The sequence below is a fragment of the Heptranchias perlo genome, chromosome 8 (genome assembly GCF_035084215.1).
Source record: "Heptranchias perlo isolate sHepPer1 chromosome 8, sHepPer1.hap1, whole genome shotgun sequence".
Classification (NCBI taxonomy): domain Eukaryota; kingdom Metazoa; phylum Chordata; class Chondrichthyes; order Hexanchiformes; family Hexanchidae; genus Heptranchias; species Heptranchias perlo.
In genome coordinates, this window is record NC_090332.1 from 3,288,908 (window position 1) to 3,313,106 (window position 24,199).

The 24,199-nt window shown below is 44.9% G+C and overlaps 1 protein-coding gene across 2 annotated transcripts in view; it reads right to left on the reverse strand.

Moving 5' to 3' along the window:
• Positions 1-598: 598 nt before the first annotated feature.
• Positions 599-24,199, reverse strand: part of vip (vasoactive intestinal peptide) — a 39,079-nt gene continuing 15,478 nt past the window's right edge. Inside the window, exons 1-9 of one of the 2 annotated variants that reach the window (XM_067988545.1) lie at positions 17,330-17,401; positions 16,758-16,851; positions 9,644-9,780; positions 9,155-9,272; positions 7,571-7,705; positions 7,028-7,132; positions 5,122-5,247; positions 3,758-3,860; positions 599-986 (exon numbers count right to left, since the gene is read on the reverse strand). In XM_067988545.1, the coding sequence (XP_067844646.1) occupies positions 978-986; positions 3,758-3,860; positions 5,122-5,247; positions 7,028-7,132; positions 7,571-7,705; positions 9,155-9,261 (585 nt within the window). In that variant the 5' untranslated portion in view covers positions 9,262-9,272; positions 9,644-9,780; positions 16,758-16,851; positions 17,330-17,401 and the 3' untranslated portion in view covers positions 599-977. Of the gene's footprint in view, positions 987-3,757; positions 3,861-5,121; positions 5,248-7,027; positions 7,133-7,570; positions 7,706-9,154; positions 9,273-9,643; positions 9,781-16,757; positions 16,852-17,329; positions 17,402-24,199 lie in introns of those variants that run through there. The other variant, XM_067988544.1, reaches the window with a different exon arrangement.

A 24,199-nucleotide genomic window follows, 5' to 3' on the forward strand; every position in this document is an offset into this window, starting at 1 on the left:
TGAAATGTTCAATTGACCCCCAGGCTCAACAGCTTTTTTGGGGGGGAAGAGAGTTCCAGATTTCCACTCCCCTTTGTGTGAAGAAGTGCTTCCTGATTTCACCCCTGAACGGCCTGGCTCTAATTTTAAGGTTATGCCCCCTTGTTCTGGACTCCCCCCCCCAGCAGAAATAGTTTCTCTCTATCTACCCTATCAAATCCTTTAATCATCTTAAACATCTCAATCAGATCACCCCTTGATCCTCTACACTCAAAGGAATACAAGCCTAGTCTATGCAACCTGTGCTCATAATTTAATCCTTTTAGCCCCGGTTTTGTTCTGGTGAATCTGCACTGCACCCCCTCCAAAGCCAATATATCCTTCCTGAGGTGCCCAGAACTGAACGCAATATCTCCAGATGGGGTCTAACCAGAGCTTTATACAACTGTAACACAACTTTCTCCCCTTTGTATTCTGTCCCCTTGAGATAAAGTCTAACAATAGACTCCCTTCACATCTATAGCATTGACAGGGGAAAAAAATAAATACCACTTAATAGGCCAGTGATCTACTTCAACAAAGTTTATAGTTTAAAGAAGAAAGAAAACAAGACAAATGGGACAGTTCATTAACAGCCTTGAACACAACGGATATGTTGACAATGCAAGTTAATACAGTGTGGCCTTTCACATGCTGCATCCAATACATTTATTAGGTTGAGGAAATACAGGGGTGTGTAACATTGCAGGGGGTATCTCAGTCCAAGGCTAATAGATAGATATATATATATACAACTTTTAGGCAGAGGTTGACAGAAAATAAAAGGATGTTATTTACAGTGTATAAAACAGTGACTCTCATTTACAAGGAACTAAAAATGTCACCGAAACTTTCACTTCACAACATGTTTGTTTTTGGAGTTTGACACTGAAGGGTTTCCACTCCTGATTAATAGAGGAAAAAGGCTGTTCGTAGTTTTCAATTCAGTAGGACATTCTTCAGAGATTCTGTTTAAAACAAAAATTGGAGCAGTTAGTCCATGCAGACCTTTTTATTATCAGACGTTCGGCAGATCCAGAGAAATTTCAGCCTCTCCGGGCAGGCCATTTAAAAAAAAAACAGTTTACGCAAATTTATATTACAGCCACATCAGGAGTATTTTTTTTCAGGAATAGGCATAGGCCATTCAGCCCCTCGAGCCTGTTCCGCCATTCAATTAAATCATGGCTAATCGGTATCTTAACTCCATCTACCCGCCTCGGTTCCGTAACCCTTAATACCCTTGTCCAAAAATATCAATCTCAGTTTTGAAATTTTCAATTGACCCCCAGCCTCAACAGCTTTTTGGGGGAGAGAGTTCCAGATCTCCACTCCCCTTTGTGTGAAGAAGTGCTTCCTGACATCACCCCTGAACGGCCGAGCTCTAATTTTAAGGTTATGTCCCCTTGTTCCGGACTCTCCGTCCAGAAAAATCTAAACTTCTCTCATTAACTATATGCAAAATGAAACTCTGACCATTGATTTTTGGTTATGGGAGGTATCGCATACACAGTACAGTATTACATATTATTACATAGAATTTACAGCACAGAAACAGGTCCATGCTGCTGTTAATGCTCCACAAGAGGCTCCTCCCACCTTACTTCATCTCACCCTATCAACACAGTCTTCTATTCCTTTCTCTCTCATCTAATTATCTAGCTTCCCCTTAAATGCATCTGTGTTATTCGCCTCAACTATTCCATGAGAAAGCAAGTCCCATATTCTCACCACTCTCTGGGTAAAGAAGTTTCTCCTGAATTCCCTGTTGGATTTATAAGTCTGTATCTTATATTTATGGCCCCTAGTTTCGAACACCCCCACAAGTGGAAAAATCTTCTCTACATCTATCCTATCGAAACCCTTTCATAATTTTAAAGACCTCTATCAGGTCACCTCTGAGAGAAAAGAGCCCCAGCCTGTTCAATCTTTGCTGATAGTTATAAGTTCTGGTAGCATCCTTGTAAATCTTTTTTGCACCTTCTCCAGTGCATCTTTATCCTTTTTGTAAAATGGAGACCAGAACAGAACTGAGTGTAATTCAATAGGTGATGCATTGCATTGCCAGCAAAGGAGAGGGTCTATGACACACCAATCCCAGTCTAAACTGTGTCCAAAATCTTCCCATCCAAATGTACAGCGAGTGGATGGTCTCTAATTTGATGTAATTGGCCTGTACTAAACCTGCCCCTACACACAGTAAATAAACAGATACTAGGAAAGAAACTCCTTCACCTCAATCAGTGCGCATGGGGGAAAAATATTGGTAAGAAAATATCGGCATTGTAAAACCATCAATTTTAATTCTATAAAAGCCCAATGAGAATAGTTCAAGTTGAACACTGCTTGCTGAAGAAGACATCTTGTGAATAATTTTCAAATGATGAAAATGGTGCATTACTTCTCAACTGCTCCACAGCATTATATCTATATTAATCTGCCTAGATCGGCTACAATACATTCTAGGGGAAGTGGAATGATCCTGCACTCACAGCGAAGAACTGCAGTCAAAGAGAGCATTGGTCGATAAATTGACACTACGCCATCGTATCCCTAACTGTAACTCATGTTCCCGTTGAGAGTATCTCACAGCTGGGAGCATGGGATCAGTGAATTTACCCTTTTGTCTACAACAAGCCTCTCTAAAGCAGCAGTGATACAATACTGTTATTGCCAGTGTTACAGAATTGAGAACAGTGAGTCTTTGAGATACACAGTCACACAGATTTAAATTAATGTAGCTTTTTACTTTTAATTCATTCTGTGGATGTGGGCATCGCTGGCAAGGCCGGCATTTATTTCCCATCTCTAGTTGCCCTGAGATGGGACCACTTTCTTAAACCGTTGGTTTGATACAATGGAGTGGCTTGCTAACCCACTTCAGTTAAGAGTGGTGTGGGACTGGAGTCACATAGGCCCAGACCGGGTAAGGACGGCAGGTTTCCTTCCCTAAAGGACATTAGTGAACCAGTTGGGTTTTTACGACAATCTGGCTGCTGTTAAACCATAGTGCACCTGCAATGAGTCTATCCAGACCCGAGCATTGTACCTTAGTGAAAGAAAGAATTGCATTTATATAGTGCCTTTCATGACCTCAGGATGTCCCAAAATACTTTACAACCACTTTTGAAGTGTATTCCCTGTTGTAATGTAGGAAATGTGGCAGCCAATTTACGCACAGCAAGATCCCACAAACAGCAATGAGATAATGACCAGATAATCAGTTTTAGTGATGTTGGGTTGAGGGATAAATATTGGCCAGTAATTGGGGAGAACTCCCCTGATTTTCTTTAAAATAGTGCCAAGGGATCATTTACACCCACCTGAGAGGGCAGATGGGGCCTCAGTTTAATGTCTCATCTGAAAGACGGCACCTCCAACAGCATAGCACTACCTCAGTACTGCACTGACGTGACAGACTAAATTTTGTGCTCAAGGCCCCGGAGAGGGACTCGAACCTACGACCTTCTGACTCAGGTGAGAGCTGCCACTGACCTGCAATGAGTCTATCTAGACTTAACCGGTATATACTTTATTGAATTTACAATGCATATCTCCAGACCAGCTCCTTTACCATAATGGGCCAGCAACCAATTGTTTTACAACACTATATGAAATTCCTAAGATTGATGTATTTTTATGCAACTGGGTGGGAGACTGTTAATTTTAAGCAGGTACAACCGTCGTGAACTGTCTCCCAGTCTCATACATGAAGCTTGGTGGAGACATCTGTACTTACCAAAGCTGGAAGATGATTCAACAACTCATCAGCCGTCACACTTTCATAGTTCTCAACAAACGGAGACGTGTCTGAGAGATTGGCCAAGTTTAGTTCTTCTTGGCTGTTGACAGATCAGAAACAGTGGTTGGGCACACTTAGAATAATGATGGTGATAGTAATCATTTTCATTGACATTGATTTATTATTTATAACTTTATTGAAACACACAGAAGGATAATTTAAAAAATAGGTGTAACAATGATGTCTAATCAACTCAAAGGAAATCTAGATGATAAGATGGAATCCTTTGAATGGTACATTACAGAAAATGATTTGATCACTATACTATTGTATTCTAATTATTGCTCCGTCATTAAGCCACTTGTGCGAGAAAGGCATTTTGTTAAGCTGTGTCCTTGCTGTAACAAACACACTTTAGGTTGGATTTGTTATGCACATTTTGGGAACTCAAACTGATGTGAGTTGGCCTATTGGAGGGGCTCTCACACCTCAGGGTGTGAGTGTGCTTTGTAGTCTCCTGAATTATACTGGCACGGAAACAAAGCTATAAGATTAGAAAAAAACTTGCATTTATATAGCATCTTTCACAACCTCAGGACGTCTCAAAGTGCTTCACAGTCAATGAAGTACTTTTGAAGTATAGTCACTGTTGTAATGTAGGAAATGCGGCAACCAATTTGTGCACAGCAAGGTCCCACAAACAGCAATGAGATAATGACCAGATCATCTGTTTTAGTGATGTTGTTTGAGGAATAAACATTGGCCCAGGACACCGGGAAGAACTCCTCTGCTCTTCTTTAAATAGTGTCTAGGAATCTTTTACGTCCTCCCGAGGGGGCAGATGGGGCCTCGGATTAACATCCCATTCGACAGTGCAGCACTCCCTCAGTACGGCCCCGCAGTGTCAGCCTGGATTATGTGCTCAATTCTCTGGAGTGGGCATGAACCCAGAGACAAGAGTGCTACCCACTGAGCCATGGCTGATACCTGGTTAAATGCAAGATATTTAGGATGGAGAGAAGGATAAACTTTATTACACAGATTGTTGCAGGGCAGTGAAATGCACTATTGGAGTTAGTGATTGAAGAAAACACCACGTGAACATTTAAGAATAAAATAGATAAGTAGAGAAAGGTGGATAAAGGAATATGGGAACAGAGTGGGCTCATGGGATTAGGACGACTGCGAGTGTGGAGGATAGACACCAACACTGGTTGGGCTGAACAGGTTGTAACTTCTATGTAATTTTAGACCAGTGCACACCCTTAAAGAAATTTGAATTGACACAACAGTGGCGGTACACGTCTAGCCTTACTACCTCTTGACCGCTCTGATCTTTGGCCCAGGTTTATTTCCAGTACCTTCTCTTGCCGGCCAGTAAGCTATTGAGGTATTTTTTCACTGCCATCTGTTTTCGGATGCGGCTGTAGTTATCAGTGAAGACGGCATCGGAGTGGCGTTTGACCGGAGTCTGTTCATCCAGGGCACTGTTTGTCACCAATAAGAGTGTCATCAGTCTAAGGTACCCGGACCAAGCACATGGGTCAGTAAAAGATTAAAAATTCCCACCTTTAAACCTCTCCCATCCCAATAACAAATCACCCACGACAAGATTTCAGGGAACTCTTATTGCGAGAATATTTCTTAACAAGGGGGAAGAATTCCATGGCTCACAATGTAAAACCCCTCCTCTCAAATAGACATACTGAACAGAGGAAATCGTCAGCAAATTGTATACAGGGTCTAGCATGGTGCATATAGAGAGCATGACATTTTACAAGTAGAACTGAAAGAATCCCAAGATTGTTTTACCAAAAAGATAAAGTGTACTGTACAATACGGAGGGGGGTTCTATGGTCACAATAGGTCAGAAATTACCCGTTGCCACAATAGCAAAGGCTTAGCTTATGACAGGACATATTTTCTTGGGTTTGTGCCTGGGTACACTAGAACACCTGGGTACACTAGAACACCTGGGTACACTAGATATCGGGGAATGGGCTGGGTCCAAATACACACCTGTAAAGGAACCCAAGGGATTTTCCACCATTAAGTTAAAAGTATGCTTTTTCTTTTTGGTAAAACAATCTCATGATTCTTTCAGCTCTACTGGTAAAATGTCATGTTATCTGTCTGCACCATGCTATATCCTGTTAACTACTGAAATCACATACTCAAGAATCATTTGTTCAGCACTTTAAACCATCCCATTATTTAGTATGTTTAAAATTGGAGTGTAGCCCTCCTACTAGACACTTTTAAACTCTGGGTATCCACCGAGAGTGGTCAGTGTTTGTGATCTCACTCCTGGTTCCAACCTTTCCGTGCATCTGTACATTTCAAATCGATTGAATCTCAGACTAAACGCAAGAGAATCACCAGTGACTTGTGTCTCCCCCAACTCCCTGAGCCCACATGTTTCCCCCCCCCTCCCTGAGCCCACATGTTTCCCCCCCTCCTCCCTGAGCCCACATGTTTCCCCCCCTCCTCCCTGAGCCCCCATGTTTCCCCCCCTCCTCCCTGAGCCCACATGTTTCCCCCCCTCCTCCCTGAGCCCACATGTTTCCCCCCCTCCTCCCTGAGCCCACATGTTTCCCCCCCTCCTCCCTGAGCCCACATGTCATCCCCCCTCCTCCCTGAGCCCACATGTCATCCCCCCTCCTCCCTGAGCCCACATGTCATCCCCCCTCCTCCCTGAGCCCACATGTCATCCCCCCTCCTCCCTGAGCCCACATGTCATCCCCCCTCCTCCCTGAGCCCACATGTCATCCCCCCTCCTCCCTGAGCCCACATGTCATCCCCCCTCCTCCCTGAGCCCACATGTCATCCCCCCTCCTCCCTGAGCCCACATGTCATCCCCCCTCCTCCCTGAGCCCACATGTCATCCCCCCTCCTCCCTGAGCCCACATGTCATCCCCCCTCCTCCCTGAGCCCACATGTCATCCCCCCTCCTCCCTGAGCCCACATGTCATCCCCCTCACTCCCTGAGCCCACATGTCATCCCCCTCACTCCCTGAGCCCACATGTCATCCCCCTCACTCCCTGAGCCCACATGTCATCCCCCTCACTCCCTGAGCCCACATGTCATCCCCCTCACTCCCTGAGCCCACATGTCATCCCCCTCACTCCCTGAGCCCACGTGTCATCCCCCTCACTCCCTGAGCCCACGTGTCATCCCCCTCACTCCCTGAGCCCACGTGTCATCCACCCTCCTCCTTGAGCCCACATGTTCCCCTCCCAATTCCCTGAGCCCACATGTCTACATACCTGACTCTTTTTCCTATCAGTGATTCTAAATATCTCCTGGCAGATAACTGGCCCAGGAGTTTGCTGTACCCACTGGTGAAAAGTCCATCAGCGTGTCGCGTTGTCCTAGGGAAAGGGGGGGAAAAGAAACACAGACAGTTTGAATATATGGGATTTGGGTGATTTATAGAAAGAATGATAACAATGAAAATAACAACCAAAATTGGAAATCTGAAATGCAAACACTGTTGGAAACACGCGATAGGTGGACCAGTATCTGAAGGAAGAGGTTCCTGGTCTGCTCCCCCAATCAGCCATCCTTCCCTTCAGGTGCATAACCCACTTGCTGCTTATTTCCAACAATTACACTCTCTCTCTCTCTCTCTCTCTCACTCACTCACACACCCACCAGCGAACTGTTTGCTCGGTATGGATGGCCCGGCTCTACTCAGATTCTCGATAATAGTGAAAGATTTATTTACTAGACCTATCAAATAAGCTGCTTAAACAACATTTTTGAGATGTACAATATTTGGAAGCTCTTGGACAGTGTGGGTCACTGACCTCGGGATGCCTGCAGATAACTGGTAATAGAGTTTGTCACTGTCAGGCAAGGGGCTTTGGTAAACGTCACTTTCGGCTTTCACTGGTAACTGATCCTCATCGGTCTGTCCATCGATCCCAACCGTATTTCCCAGTCTAGGAATTAGAAGTAAACAGGGATCAGTCCAACCGTAAGCAGCACCAGTGTAAACACGTACAGCACCAGCCCAACCATAAATAGCCCCGGTCGAGGTATCAACGGAATCGTTCCAACCATAAGCATCGGCAATATCGCTATAAACAGCACCTGTCCAACCAGAAACAGAAACGGTATTCCCGTCAACAGTATAGTCCAGCTATCTACAGCTGGAGCTGAACTATAAACGGCACCAGTCCAAATTATAAATATCAATCCAAACCATAGAGAGTATTAGTCCAAACTGTAAACAGAATCGGACCAAGAAAAAGCCAAATTCGTCCAAAGCCAAATCGACTGATATTAAGGGCAGAATGTACACGTGTAGCGACTACATTAATACAGTCATAAAGCTTTTCGGGCGTTTCCGATTTCCCCGACATACGGACTGGAGTAAATCTTGAATCATTTACCAGTGTACCCCCCCGCACAGGGTCGCACCAGTTCTCTCCCACCAACATCCTCTCCAAACTGAAGAGGGAGTTAGCAATATCTAGACAGCAGAATACTCTGCAGAAAGAAAAGCTTCCTCTCCGCCCATTATATTTTGGCAAATGCTGAGAAGGAAGTTGCAAACTTTACTATCTAGTGCTTTCCACGCGTAACAACATTGTATAAAGTGCTACAGTGTAGGGTTATCCACCAGGTGGGGAGCCCAGCTCGCATTCACTCCTAATCCCAGAGTGATCCCAGATCAAAACAAAATGCAGAGGAACTCGCCGTGCGTTCTCTTTTACACTGAATGAACACACAAATCGATCATTCGGTCTAACTGGTCCATGCTCCACACGAGCCTCCTCCCACCGCTCTTCATCTCACCTTATCAGCATATCCTTCTATTCCTTTCTCCCTCATGTGTTTATCTAGCTTCCCCTTAAATGCACCTATGCTATTCGCCTCAACTCCAACTGTAGTTATATCGTTCAATGTGCTGACATTCATTAATTAGCATTACCATGGTGCTTAATGTGATGAAGATAAATCAGCCCAAATGCAGTGAATGATCTAAAGATATGATTATCTTCTACCCCCATTCTCTCAACTCTTGTTGAAAAAGCAAAAGTTCCGGGCACGAAACTGAGATGGCCAGTGTCCCAGGGAAGTTTATGGACCATATATAAATATATATATCACCGACCGATCCAAGCCCCGTGGCTCTGGCTCTATATAAAGTATCATCCCCTCTCCCTCCTCCGAGACTGATTGTGGGGCTGTTCCCTTTCATGTCCACGTGCAATTGTTTTATTTTAGAGTTGGTGCTATAGAAGTTTCGAGATTCTAATACCATTGCCTACATTGGTTCCGGACTTCTTGTGAAAAGCCCTCGTTGCTATAGTTTGGTTGGTTAAAAATAAGGACTGTCCTGTCCCCAGGTCGCTGCACCTTCTCGGGGGAGAAGGAACACTTACCTTAAGTTTGAGTAAGTTCCGAGAGCCGGGAACCCTGTTCCTCGGGAGCAGAGAACATTGAGGAGAGCGAAAAGCGACACAAAGTGGGAGCTCAATCTAATCACCATCGCTTCGGATCCTGAAATCCAAGAAAGGGGCGCGTTACTCCATAAATCCATTCACAACAACCTTCTCCCTCCCTCCCTCCCCTCCCCTCCTCTAGTCTCACTCTGCCGAACAGTTTCACATCTGCATTCGTATTGAATATCAAGGAAGTGAATTACATCTTTTTTTAAAAAGAGCGTACTGAAGTCAGTCCTGAAAACAAGTTTGCTTTCAGAAATGGACCAGGACATAAACTATCCAAAGTTCTAACTTATTATCTACTCAAACCATTTAATTTAAGATTTTAAATCTATCATATCGGCTGAAATTACATAGAAAATGCATTGTTAAAATAGGGTGCGTTTTTACATAGCTCCATCAAAGATTTAAAATTGAAACGCTTACCAGACACGATGTGCTACTTGGCGTTGAGTTGGTGTTAGCTGCTGTCCTTGGTGCTGAAATGGAGAACTCGTCTCTGTCTCTGTCTCTCCCCGAAGTCCCTTTGTATCTCTTTCGGTGTCTCTTTAGCTGTTGTCTCTCTTATAGGGAAGTCGAGATCCGTTAGCTCTCCCCAACCCCCTCGGCTGGAACTCTGACACTCGACACCCAGAAACTTCCTGGTTTTATACTACAGGGCAAGTCGCCGTGCACAAAGGGCAGGCACGCTTCCGTTCCAAAATAATACATAAATACATATATAAAGACGTCATCGGCATTCCCTGAGGAATGGGAGCGCGTAGTCAGAGCCCGGTTGGCAACTTGATGAAGGAGGTGCCTGCAATGAACGATTAACACCACAGAGGCCAGGTCCCTCTCATCCATCCGCGAATTAGAGTGAACAATCTTGTAACTCCCAAACTTTCCCCTGCTTACTTTATCCATTTGTATGTGTACGTGTGAATCTGTATGCGTGTGTTTTAACAGTTCGAGAGCCCTACCGTTTACACCCAGATAGATTGCTTGCACAACTGAGTAATGTCAATACAACAAAGTAATCTGAGTAATGGAACGTGAACCCAATGGGATTTGTGCACATTTAGTTATATCTCTGATATTCGCAACCAAGTATTATGACTGCCTCAAATTTGTTAGACTATAAGATCATGATATATATAAAATGATCTTATCAGGGATTAAATTATACTTCAAATGATACATTGGGTATCATCAAGACCAAACTGATCAAAGAGACAATTAATCTCGGTTGAAAACTGCTTCGTTGTATCTTGTGAGTGGTACAATTGCATGGTAAGTCAATGGTCTAAATGTACTGTATTACCGTGTTTAGCAAAGATTGGTCGATACCTTGGGTGGGTTACTAAATGTAATCTAATTGAGGGGTTCACGTGCGGAATAGTGGATATGGGAAGTACGCCACAGGCTGGAATCTAATCAAAGAGTTTAGAGAATTTGTACACAAAATGTCTGAAAATGAATTAGAGGCTGTCATATAAGTAAGAGGTTCCAATTGCTTTTATATAAGAATACCTAGAATTAGGGCTGCAGAAATTCGTAAATATAAGGGTAGCAAAGTCATAATTGGCAACTGGCATTGGCCACCAAGTGAAGATGGCCAGGTAGAAAGCTATTATTACAAGTAGGAGAGATGTGAGAAATGTTCAAATGTTTTATATATAGAGGAAGGATTGCAGGGCACTAATCTGATCAACGGGTTCAGATGATCTGTATGTAGAGTAATGGATACCCGCGAGTGAGTTACAGGCTGGAACTTAATCCAGGGGCTTAGATCGTTTATATATAGAATAATGGATATCTGGGAGTGGGTTATAGTCTGGAAATTAATTGGATGATTCCTACATAGAAAATAATGGATACCTCCAGGATTAGTTATAACTGGAATCTAATAAAAATATTCAATTTGTGTATATATATATGTGGATACCTGAGAGTGAGTTACAGGCTACAATCTAAGATTCAAAATGAAGAAAAGACTGACATATTTATATAGCGCCTTTCACGACGTCGCAAAGCGCTTTACGGACAATTAAGTACTTTTAAAGTGTAGCCACTGTTGTAATGTAGGAAATTCAACTGAATTATATGTGGAATATACCTGGGAATTAGCAATCTAATAATGAGTCCTACTAATCTTACAATCTGCTGGAATCAATCTTGAGAGATTGACAAGTCACTGGGATGATTTCCCCCCCACACAAGAGATCAGATAGTATCCTCCACGTTATTGATAACTGAATAAAATCCCACTCAAGAATTAACAACAATGATCTAATTTCTTCAGTAATAATGAACAGCTGATTAATGAGTTAATATGCATGACATTTTTGCTTTTTATCACCATTCACCCATAAATCATACAAAAGATTCGTTTTGTACCATGTTTCTTTTATGTTTAAAGTGGACCATTAAATGCAATGGGGAGATTTTCCTTTGTCCTCTACGTGTAATCGATTTTTGAACCCATTTAGAATTAAGTTTACGATTTCGTTATACATAAGCGCACAGACACGATCTTCCCCATTGTGTTGCCATGTTTGTTTGCGTCATTGAATTCAAACTATGATTTTAGTCAGATCTTCAAGCGGAAGTTGAAGTATATTCCACTGACATGCATTGAAAGATGATCGGGTGATATATTTTGAAGGATATGTACTATTTTTTTCCACGGAGGGCACATTTGACGTGTTTGGAATTAAATGCAATTAGAAAGTCGATTACAAATCATTATCTTTATGACGTTACAGAAGCTGGGGACGGTGACATTGAAATTAAGGCTGTCCAGATGTCCATCTAGAAACAAACTTCTAGGAAAAGTTCTACCAGACAGTGTCGAGTAACTAGTTGTTTTGCTGTTCTGACACCCAGTTTAAATTTCAGTAAAATCGGGTCATGTTTACAAGTTCTAAATAAGTTGAAAATATTATCTCAGATCCGATTATATATCTGATTAACTATTCAGAAAGAAAGAATGCTGGATACCTGGGAATGAGTTATATTCTGGAATTTAATCGAGGGGTTCAGATAACTTTTTAAAATAGAAAATAATGGATACCTGGGAACGGGTTACCGGCTGGAATCTAACAGTGACTCAAACAGTTCATATAGAATATTGGATACCTGGGATAATTTTAAAAAAATATTAATTCCTAGGATGTGGCGTCACTGGCAAGGCCGGCATTTATTGGCCATCCCTATTTACCCCTGAGAAGGTATTGGTGAGCTGCCGCCTTCATGAACCGCTGGTGAAGGTTCTCCCACAGTGCTGTTAGGGAGGGAGTTTCAGGATTTGACCCATCTGATAAGTAAAGTTGATCTCAGAACAGACAGGATTCAATGTTGGGAAATTTACAACAGGGACTTGGAACCATTGTTTTGACAATAATTGATACTTGGGAGTAAGCTACAAGCTGACTCCAATTGAGACGATTAGATATTTATTTTGAGAATAATAGACACCTGGAATTGAGTTACAGGCTGGAATGTAATCAAAGGGTTCAGTTGTTCTTTATATGGAATAATGGATACCCGCGAGTTAAAGGTTGGAATCTAATTGAGGGATAATCCCAGATAAATAACCCCTTAACTATTGACTTATTTGACGTAGTTACTCTTTTTTAAGAAATGCTTCCCTTCAGAGATTGCAGTAAGAGCTGATTCTGTAAGATTAGCGTCTCACATCAGATTTGAGATTGACTTTACCTCTGAGTCCAGTTAAGACCCACATTAAAGTATTCATGACCAATTTTGCAACTCCGAAGAAGTCATCCAGTTAACTGGAAGACATTTCTATCACATGGAATTCCCCCGATTTTACTATTAGAATTTAATTTGTTATTTTAGTTAAATTGAGTTTAAAAATTAGTTTGGGTGAGCTAACCCAACCCTCCAAAGTTTGGTGTTGTCACCCCTTAAAAGGTTGCATTGGACTGTGTCTCCTTGCTTAGCCCAACAGTAAGACTCGCCTAGCTCCAAATAGGACCCAGATTTAATATCATCCCATTTCTATTAGTTCATATCAACATGTGTAAGGGTTTACAGATTTGCACTGAATCCCTCAACCACTGCCATAGGCAAACTGAACACATCCTATTGTTCAATTATGCCCTGTAATGGGACATGTTACATGTGATATTGCTGTTTGTGGGATCTTGCTGTGTGAAAATTGGCAGCTGTTCTTCCCTACATCATGACAGTGACTACACTTCATTTTTGTTGAGTAGAATGGGCTTTTACTCTCTGGAGTTTAGAAGAATGAGAGGTGATCTCATTGAAACATATAAGATTATGAAGGGGCTTGACTGGGTAGATGTTGAGAGATTGTTTTCCCCGGCTGGAGAGTCTAGAACTAGGGGGCATAGTCGCAGGCTAAGGGGTCGGCCATTCAAGACTGAAATGAGGAGGAATTTCTTCATGCAGAGGGTTGTGAATCTTTGGAATTCTCTACCCCAGAGGGCTGTGGATGCTGAGTCATTGAATCTATTCAAGGCTGAGATGGATAGATTTTTGGACTCTAGGGGAATCAAGGGATATGGGGATCAGTTGGGAAAGTGGAGTTGAGGTCAAAGATCAGTCATGATCTGATTGAATGGCGGGGCAGGCTCGAAGGGCCGTATGGCCGACTCCTGCTCCTATTTCTTATGTTCTTATGTGAAGAGCTTTGGTAGTCCTGAGGTCGTGAAAGGTGCCGTATAAATACAAGTTCTGTCTTTGCGGGTCACAATACATTGTAATAAAGATAGCCATGATTTACAAAGTGCTGCTTCAGGTGACACGGACGTTTTTGTCTCGTGCATTTTTTTTCTAGGGTGACTGTCCTGGCTCAGTGGGTAGCACTCTCGCCTCTGAGACAAGAGGATTTTAGTTCAAGTCCCACTCCAGAGACTTGAGCACATAATCTAGGCTGACACTCCAGTGCAGTAGTGAGGGAATGCTGCAGTGTCGGAGGTGCCGTCTTCCAGATCAAATGTTAAATCGAGGCCCCATCTGCCCTCAGGTAGACATAAAAGGTGACCATGAATATGGGCAGGAGTTTATATGGAGGGAGAGGTTAGGGAGTGCAGGAAGGCAGTGAATACAGGAGCGAGGGCAAGGGGAGTTGAGATGGAATTTGAAATCACAATCACCTATTGACATGCACATTTTCACATCCTCCTACCTACACACATTAACATTCACTCTTACTCAACCATACTCACTTACATACACACACTCACACCCTCTTGCACACACACATTCACACTCAAGCACCCCTGCTCACACTCAGGTGAAAAAAAAATCACTATACAGACACACATTTCCTATGCATACATGTACCTACTGTCTACTACACACATACTTAACACGATTGCTCACACTCACACATATATAGGCTCATTTATCCATCTTCACACTTAGATACTCCTATTTAACCTTGTACCCATTCAGAGACACATATCTCTCTCGTTCTCTCACATGCCTTTCCCCAACCTCATTATTACTTCCTGTTGGCTTAGCTCAGTTAGTACCACTATCATTTCTCAACGAACAGTTAATGGGTTCACCCCCCCACCCCCCCATTCCAGACACATGAGCACACAATCCAGGCTGACACTTCACTGCAGCACTGGGGGAGATATCATTGTTCCACTGTGCATGTGAGATGTCATTTTTTTGGATGAGATTTTAAAGTGAGGCCCCATCTGCCTATTCAGGATCCCAAGGCACTATTGGAAAATGAGCAGGGGAGTTCTCCCCAGTGTCCTGGGCCAGCATTCCTCCTCCAACTGACACCACCAAAAAACAGATCATCAGCTCATTCTTTCATTTGCTGTTTGTGGGATCTTGTTTTGTCCAAATTGGCTGATCCTTTGCCTCCATGGCAACAGGATTACGTTTAAAAAATAATTAATTGGCTTTTAGACCACCCTAAGGACGAGACGAGGCTTCATATCAATGTATGTTCATTCTTTGTTGCAGTTTATTAAAAAAATCGCACCATTACCATTCACTTGGTTAACGGCAACTTTCTCCAGACATTAAGACTGAGGACAATAAAATCAACAAAGGACTGGAGTAGATGTTCCCCCCCCCCAACCCCCTGAGCCCAGGTGTCACCCCCCCCAACTCCCTGAGCCTAGGTGTCACCCCCCCCAACTCCCTGAGCCCAGGTGTCACCCCCCCACTCCCTGAGCCCAGGTGTCACCCCCCCCAATCCCCTGAGCTCAGGTGTCACCCCCCTCCCAATCCCCTGAGCTCAGGTGTCACCCCCCTCCCAATCCCCTGAGCTCAGGTGTCACTCCCTTCCCAACCCCCTGAGCCCAGGTGTCACCCCCCCCTCCCCACTCCCTGAGCCCAGGTGTCACCCCCTCCCAATCCCCTGAGCTCAGGTGTCACTCCCCTCCCCACTCCCTGAGCCCAGGTGTCACCCCCCTCCCAACCCCCTGAGCCCAGGTGTCACCCCCCCTCCCCACTCCCTGAGCCCAGGTGTCACCCCCCTCCCAACCCCCTGAGCCCAGGTGTCACCCCCCCCTCCCCACTCCCTGAGCCCAGGTGTCACCCCCCCCAACTCCCTGAGCCTAGGTGTCACCCCCCCCAACTCCCTGAGCCCAGGTGTCACCCCCTCAACTCGCTGAGCCCAGGTGTCACCCCCCCCCCTCCCCACTCCCTGAGCCCAGGTGTCACCCCCCTCCCCACTCCCTGAGCCCAGGTGTCACCCCCCTCCCCACTCCGAGCCCAGGTGTCACCCCCCTCCCCACTCCCTGAGCCCAGGTGTCACCCCCCCTCCCCATTCCCTGAGCCCAGGTGTCACCCCCCCACTCCCTGAGCCCAGGTGTCACCCCCCTCCCCACTCCCTGAGCCCAGGTGTCACCCCCCCCCAACTCCCTGAGCCCAGGTGTCACCCCCCCACTCCCTGAGCCCAGGTGTCACCCTCCCCCTCAACTCCCTGAGCCCAGGTGTCACCCCCCCACTCCCTGAGCCCAGGTGTCACCCTCCCCCTCAACTCCCTGAGCCCAGGTGTCACCCCCCTCCCCACTCCCTGAGCCCAGGTGTCACCCCCCCCACTCCCTGAGCCCAGGTGTCACCCCCCCACTCCCTGAGCCCAGGTGTCACCCTCCCTCTCAACTCCCTGAGCCCAGGTGTCACCCCCCCACTCCCTGAGCCCAGGTGTCACCCCCCCACTCCCTGAGCCCAGGTGTCACCCCCCCACTCCCTGAGCCCAGGTGTCACCCCCCCACTCCCTGAGCCCAGGTGTCACCCTCCCCCTCAACTCCCTGAGCCCAGGTGTCACCCCCCCCAACTCCCTGAGCCTAGGTGTCACCCCCCCACTCCCTGAGCCCAGGTGTCACCCCCCCCACTCCCTGAGCCCAGGTGTCACCCCCCCCACTCCCTGAGCCCAGGTGTCACCCCCCCCACTCCCTGAGCCCAGGTGTCACCCCCCCCACTCCCTGAGCCCAGGTGTCACCCCCCCCACTCCCTGAGCCCAGGTGTCACCCCCCCCACTCCCTGAGCCCAGGTGTCACCCTCCCCCTCAACTCGCTGAGCCCAGGTGTCCACATACCTGACTCTTTTTCCTATCAGTGATTTTGGCAGATAACTGGCCCAGGAGTTTGCTGTACCCACTGGTGAAAAGTCCATCTGCGTGTCGCGTTGTCCTAGGGAGAGGGGGGGGGGGGGGGTGGGGGGGAAGAAGAAACAGACAGTTTGAGTATATGGGATTTGGGTGATTTATAGAAAGAATGATAACTATGAAAATAACAACCAAAATTGGAAATCTGAAATGTTGTTTGTGACGATGTAACAGTGGGAATCAACAGTCAAAGGACTGGAATAGACGGGACAAAGGGAATCAACAGTTGAGCTAGTTGTAGGAAGAATCATTTTTTAAAAAAAATGGGCATTACATTATGTTAATACTGTACTTTTTCTAACGTAAGAACTTTTCAAAATGTAAACCTTAACTATGTGGAAGTGATTTTTGCTCGTGTTTGCAAGTGGCAGGGCTTTCACTGTTCACAGAAGCTGCAAGGCGAGACTAGCTTTCTGAAGGGAGTTTTAACTCCCTAAGGAAAAAAGCCAGTATTAGGTCAATTTAGCAAATAAGACTGGGAATATGCCGGTTAGATTCATTACCAGAAGTCAGGGTCCGGGTCCGTTGTATCACTGGGTGCCGGTCTGCGCACGGTCAAAGTTAATCAGGAAACTGATGATGGAGAAATTATTCAGCTCACAGAACGGATAACATCACAGCCTCAGTCTGTTTAGGCGGAGATAAATTAATTACCCTCCAACACACGGGAAGTATGCACATCATTCTGCGAGGTTTGATTTAAACCAGGGATCCAGACGAATTCTTTAATTCCATTTAATTCGTTTTGCCACGAATGCCTGTGCGATCTTCAGGCATTACATGGTGGGGGCAAACGTCATTGACCGAGTCTCACTGGACAGTATTTGAAAGAGAGAAAGAAGCAAAATAAATAGGACCCGCGCGAAACGTCTCCTTTACAAAAATAAAATAACTTGCCTGGGCTGGAGGAGGTGGGGGCGGGTTGGCGCAGGGGGCAGGAGTCCTTCACCCAGCTCTGACCATCACCCACAAACACAGACACAAGTAAACACACACCTTTATCTAAAGACAGTGATTGCTTTTAAAAAGCGCTGAGAATGAGACCAGTTCCAGACCTGTTCAGACCCTCTGTTTTGTGGTCACATCTAACCCGCTAGTGCTCCAAGCACTGCTCATTCACACTATAGATGTGCAAGGCGTGCACAGCAATGTATCATTTGGGCTGTTGCCCGAAAGTGACACGTGGAAGGTAATTGACACGGGAATGAAGGGCAGCTTTCAGTCTGGGTGGAGTCTGTGTTCAGTGTTCAGTGGATATCCTTCGTCCTTTGCCCCATTTTATGTCTGTGAGATACTAACTTGTTTTGTACACGGTAGCGACACCTACAGATAGATAGACGGCGAGCCTTGATAGAATTATATCGAATGTACAGCACAGAAACAGGCCATTCGGCCCAACCGGTCCATGCTGGTGCTTATGCTCCACTCCAGCCTCCTCCCTCCCTACTTCATCTCACCCTATCAGCACATCCTTCTGTCCTTTTCTCCCTCAAAACATCTCACGGTGAAATTTTAAATCCTGTATATTTATCCAGCTCATTCTCAAATCAGTAATTGTCACAGCTTCAGCTGCGGTTGATGGGAGCCCGTTCACCTTTCCATTATTTTGTGGGGAAAGATATTTTCTAACCTGTAACCTGTTAATTTTGTATGTGTGTCCTCACAGTATATTGTAATAGGGGGTCTAAATTTGACATTATGGCGGGCATTTCATGGGCGCAGTGATAACTAATTTAGCTAAAGCCCATTAATTTCTAACCATTAAAACAATCAGTTAAATATCATTTGATGACTGTTCTCTTGTCTTCCTCCTAATTACATTTTAGGCCGATCTTCCGTTTTCTTGGAATCGCAGCGCAGAACGAATCGAAGCATCGCTGTCTCATAGGGAAAATTCTCCCCAATTTTGTGTATTCTTAGAAAACAAAACTCGTACTGCTGAACATGTTAAAAAAAAACTTTAATAATCTTATCAAAGTCAGTCATTGAGGTCAAACTTTAATTTGCATAACAGTAGGTAAACGATGTAATAATGTCACTTCTGGTAAAGAAAGATTTGCTTTTGAATGATATCTCAGAAATATTTCAGTGTGATTTGCCAAGGTAACAGTAAGTACAGATGAAGGACGTCACTCATAGAATCTCACAGTACATGAAGAGGCATTCGGCCCATCGTGCCTGTGCTGGCTCTTTGAAAGAGCTATCCAATTAGTCCCACTCCCCCCACTCTTTCCCCATAGCCCTGCATTCTTTTTCTTTTCAAGTATTTATCCAATTCCCTTTTGAAAGTTATTATTGAATCTGCTTCCACCTTTCAGGCAGCGCATTCCAGATCGTAACAACTTCCTGCATAAAAAAAATTCTCCTCATCACCCCCCTGTTTCTTTTGCCCATTATCTTAAACCTGTGTCCTCCAGTTATCTGCCAGTGGAAACAATTTCTCCTTATTTACTCTGATCAAAAACCCTTCTCTTAGCCCATCTAGTTCATCCTTCCAATGCTCCCTTTCAAAATGCTGTCTCGAACCAATACTCCCCCCTCCCCCACACCAATTGGTGATACATTTCCCACATGCAATCCATCCTTTTAAATTCACCACAATGATGCCAGGGCTTAGGGGGTTAAATTAAAAAGACAGGTTGCATAAACCTGGCTTGTGTTCCCTTCATTATAGGAAATTGAGGGGCGATCTGATCGAGGTGTTTAAAATGTTAAAAAATTTGATAGGGTAGATACAGAAAAACTATTTCCTCTGGTGAGGGGAGTCCAGAACAAGGGGGGCATAACCTTAAAATTAGAGCGAGGCCGTTCAGGGGTGATGTCAGGAAGCACTTCATCACACAAAGAGTAATGGAAATCTGGAACTCTCTCCCCCAAAAAGCTTTTGAGGCCGGGGGTCAATTGGAAATTTCAAAACTGAGATTGATAGATTTTTGTTAGGCAAAGGATTTTAAAGGATATGGAACCAAGGTGGGTAGATGTATTTAAGATACAAGTCAGCCATGGTCTAATTGAATGGTGGAAAAGGCTCGAGGGGCTGAATGGCCTACTCCTGTTCCTTTGTTCCTAACCCAAAAACCTCCTCCTTCACTTCAACAGACTGACACCCCCACACCAGGGGTGATGTTAGGAAGCATTTTTTCACACAAAGGGTAGTAGAAATTTGGAATTCTCTATGCCAAAAGGTTGTGGATGCTGGGGGTTAACTGGAGCTTTCAAGACTGAGGTCAACAGATTTTTGTTGGATATCAATGGACATGTAGTACCTGCAGGAAAATGGGGTTGAGGTAGAGATTAGTCATGATCCAATTGAATGGCAGGCAATGCTTAGGGGGCTGAATGGTCCCTATGTTTCTAATGTTCACTCTTGGCAGTGGCGGACAACTGGCAGTAGCAGATCGACCACCCATTATACACCTCACTAGATCTTCCCTTCCATCAACTTCATTGGGAAGGGTAATCAGGTGGGATTGTATAATTGGCGGGCCCTATAATGGGCGGGATGAATAATGGGCGGGCCGTATTATGGGTGGGATGAACAATGGGCGGGTATGTAATGGCAGGGTATATAATGGGCGGGGTATATAATGAGCGGGCCATATAACGGGTGGGGTGAATAATGCGCGGCCGATCCAGCACCGCCGAGAGCGAACATCAGCCCCGTTGACTGAGAACGAAGCAATGGCCCCAAACTTGGCACGCGAACAGTCGCTTGAAAATTGAAAATTGCTAATTGCAACTCTCGGGTTCGGCCACCAAAAAACGAGTATCCCTCAAACATGTGCAGAGATCAGAGGGTAGTCTGACCTGGAGGGCACTGTACACAGGACAATGGTGGGTGGAATGAGAAGAGAACCTGTCACTAAACAGTGGATGGAAAAGCAAAGATAAAAACTGAATATATGTGGAACTGTTGGACTCTACAGTAGACTTTATTACCCCTTCTGCAGGTTACCAAGCAACAAATGACAGCAAAGTGGTGGGCTAAAATCAGTGCCATCATGACCCCTCTCTCTCTCATTGGATTTCAATGCTGTAATCTGAAGCACTATATCTATGGAAGAACCTGCACAATGAGCCTAAGTGGCATCTGAAAGGCAAGTGGTGAGCACGTCTAGAGCTTCATGCTGTTAAATGTTGAAACAGAATTGCGCATTGCATTAAATTGCGGAGCCTGTACAGGAAGTCTGACCTTGCTTCTTGAGTCAAAACCCTTTTAGGATTTTCAGGTTCAACTTTCATCTCCATCTTTCGTCTTTTTTTTTGATTGATTTACGCGGTGTATTTTTGTGTTCAGCCGGTTGAAGGGCACCAGTGCTGGGAAATTGCCAATCTGTCTGATCCCGCTGGTCCTATTGACATCATCCCAGCAACGCATTGGTTGCATGCAGGGTAATGTTCCCTCTACACTGCCCCGTTGATCACTCCCAGGTCAGTTATAACATGGGTAAGGTGCAGGATACAGCTCCCTCAACTCTCAGGTAGGCCCATGTATTTCTACTTCCATTTCTCACACTGCCAATCATTGCAGCTAATTATTGGATGCTCTTGTTCTGTGGGTTCATAAAGAAAGCCTTGCATTTATATAGCGCCTTTCAAGATCTCAGGATGTCCCAAAGCGTTTACAGCCAATGAAGTACTTTTGAAACGCAGCAGCCAAATTGCACACAGCAAGGTCCCACAAACAGCAATGAGGTAATGACCAGGTAATATTTTTGACGTTGGTTGAGGGATAAGTATCGGCCTGGGATACTAGAGACTTGGTTGAAACTGCCCAGATACACTTTGCATGGAACACCTTACAGCCAACGGTGAGAGGAGATCTTCATCCCATCAGTCTGGCTGCATTCAAACTAATCATAGAATGATACAGCACAGAAGGAGGCTATTCGGCCCATTGTGCCTGTGCCAGGATTGGGGAGTGTTTTTCCAGGGCTGGGGTAAGGCACATTGATGTGACAGAGAAGGGAGGGCTTTACTCTGCATTAATGATAAAAGTAACATCTTTCAGATTGCAAGTAACATCATTCCTCATGTAGAATGAGAGATCTCAGAGCACTTTACAGGGTGCTTGGTGGATAGTGAAGAGGCTATCAAGCAGGAGGGAGAACGGGAAGAACCATTGAAGGTTACAACACAGAAGTAGGCCATTGGTCTTTCAGGCCTGTGCTGACTTTTTGTTAGAGCAATTCAATACTAATCCCAATTCTCTGTTCTCTTCCCAAAGTCCTGTATCTTCACCCTATCAAAACCCTACATAATTTTTAAAACTTCCATTAAATCTCTTCTTGGCCTTCTCTGCTTGAGTGAAAATAGTCGCAGTATCTCAAGTCTCTCCTCATAACTATAGCTTCCCACTCCTGTCTAATGTCAGTTAGTCTAATATTAGTTAATAGATTATAAATCCATAATTTAAGATCTAATTAATGAGCTAGATGCATGGGATAATCAAGGACAGCCATTACAGATTTGTTCCAGCACTGTGGTTGAATGTGTTATTAATGATGCTGCCACCCTTTTCCCCTCTCTATCTATTCTGAAAATATTATAACCAGGAATATTAAGTTATCAGTCCTGTCCAAACCTGTGCTGCTACTGCACCACACCCTTCCATAGTTATTAATGCTTCTAACTCTCAAACTTTGTTTTTAATGCTTTGTGTATTCATGCACATATCATTCAAACCTGATTCCAATTTTTTGGGCTGCTGATACCTGTTCTTTTGTGCTACTTTTCTCATTTACCTTTTTAATGTCCCCTGCCCTTTCCACGAGAGTGAAGAGAGGGGATGAAAGAAAAGCCACCTTAGGAAGCCTTTGGATGCAGGAAGTGGGTGACAAGGGAAAGATGCTGAGGAAGGGAGTTCCAGAAGGTGGGAACACAATGGCTGAAGGAACAGGGTACAGTATTGCAGTGGTTCTGTTACTGGACTAATAATCTAGAGAATATGAGGTCAAATTCCACATTGCAGTTTGAAAATTTGAATTCAGTTTAGAAAAAGTCTGGAAATAAATAGCTGGTGTCAGTCAAAGTGACCACGAAGCTGTCGAATTATCATAAAAACCCAACTGGTTCACTAATGTCCTTTAGGGAAGGAAACTTGCCATCCTTGTCCAGTCTGGGCCAATATGTGACTCCAGTCCCACACCAGCGTGGTTGACTCTTAACTGCCCTCTGAAGTGGCCTAGTAAGCCACTCACTTGTGTCAAAGCACTACCACCACCTTCTCAGGGCAACTAGGGATGGCCAATAAATGCCGGACTTGCCAGCGATGCCGACATCCTGAGGAAGAGTCAAAGAGTGGATGTTGTGATGGAGCAGAGAGCCAATTGTCAAAGGAATGGAGATCGATGGCAGGGACATATGGCTAGAGGAAATCATGGAGGTTTGGAGGAGTGATTCGAATCATAGAACCATAGAAAATTTACGGCACGGAAGAAGGCTACTCGGCCCATCGTGTCCGTGCCGGCCGAAAATGAGCCACCCAGCCTAATCCCACTTTCCAGCACTCGGTCCTTGGCCCTGTAGGTCACGGCACTTCAGGTGCACATCCAGGTACTTTTTAAATGAGTTGAGGGTTTCTGCCTCTACCACCCTCTCAGGCAGTGAGTTCCAGACCCCCACCACCCTCTGGGTGAAAAAAATTCTCCTCAGCTCCCCTCTAATCCTTCTACCAATCACTTTAAATCTTTGCCCCCTGGTCACTGACCCCTCTGCTAAGGGAAATAGGTCCTTCCTATCCACTCTATCTAGTCCCGTTATAATTTTGTACACCTCAATCAAATCTCCCCACGGCCTCCTCTGTTCCAAAGAGAACAACCCCAGCCTATCCAATCTTTCCTCATGGAAGGTGAGTGAAATTGCCAATTTTCACGATCTGGTTGTGCTTTAATGCAACACGAATGCCAAAAGTTAGAACAGTGTATTCCCCATCCTTGATCAGTATTAACATTCTGCCTCAAAAAGTGGAAACAGCAAAAAAAAATACAGGGGATCTAAAAGAAATAACAGATGGGGTGATTCTGTGATTGCACGCTTCCAGTGAAGAGCCAAACTTGCAGGTGAGCAGATTGGATTTAGGGGTACAATACTGTAGCCCTAATTCTTGGACCCACACTCCCTGCCAATGCAGCTTCCTGATTGGAGCATGGGGTTGTGGAATTGCCCCTAGAAGGTCAATCAAGGCCGACATTGGAGCAAACTCCCATTTCGTTCTGGCATCGATATTTTAGCGCTGCTAGCATGTCTCGCGGAAAAAAAATCGCCCTGAAGTATTTAGTCATTCACATGATGATTCATACCCATTCTGCTTTCCCTGCAAGCATCTAAACCTAGATTAAATCCGCACCTGGTTTGGCTCTCGCAAATCTGTG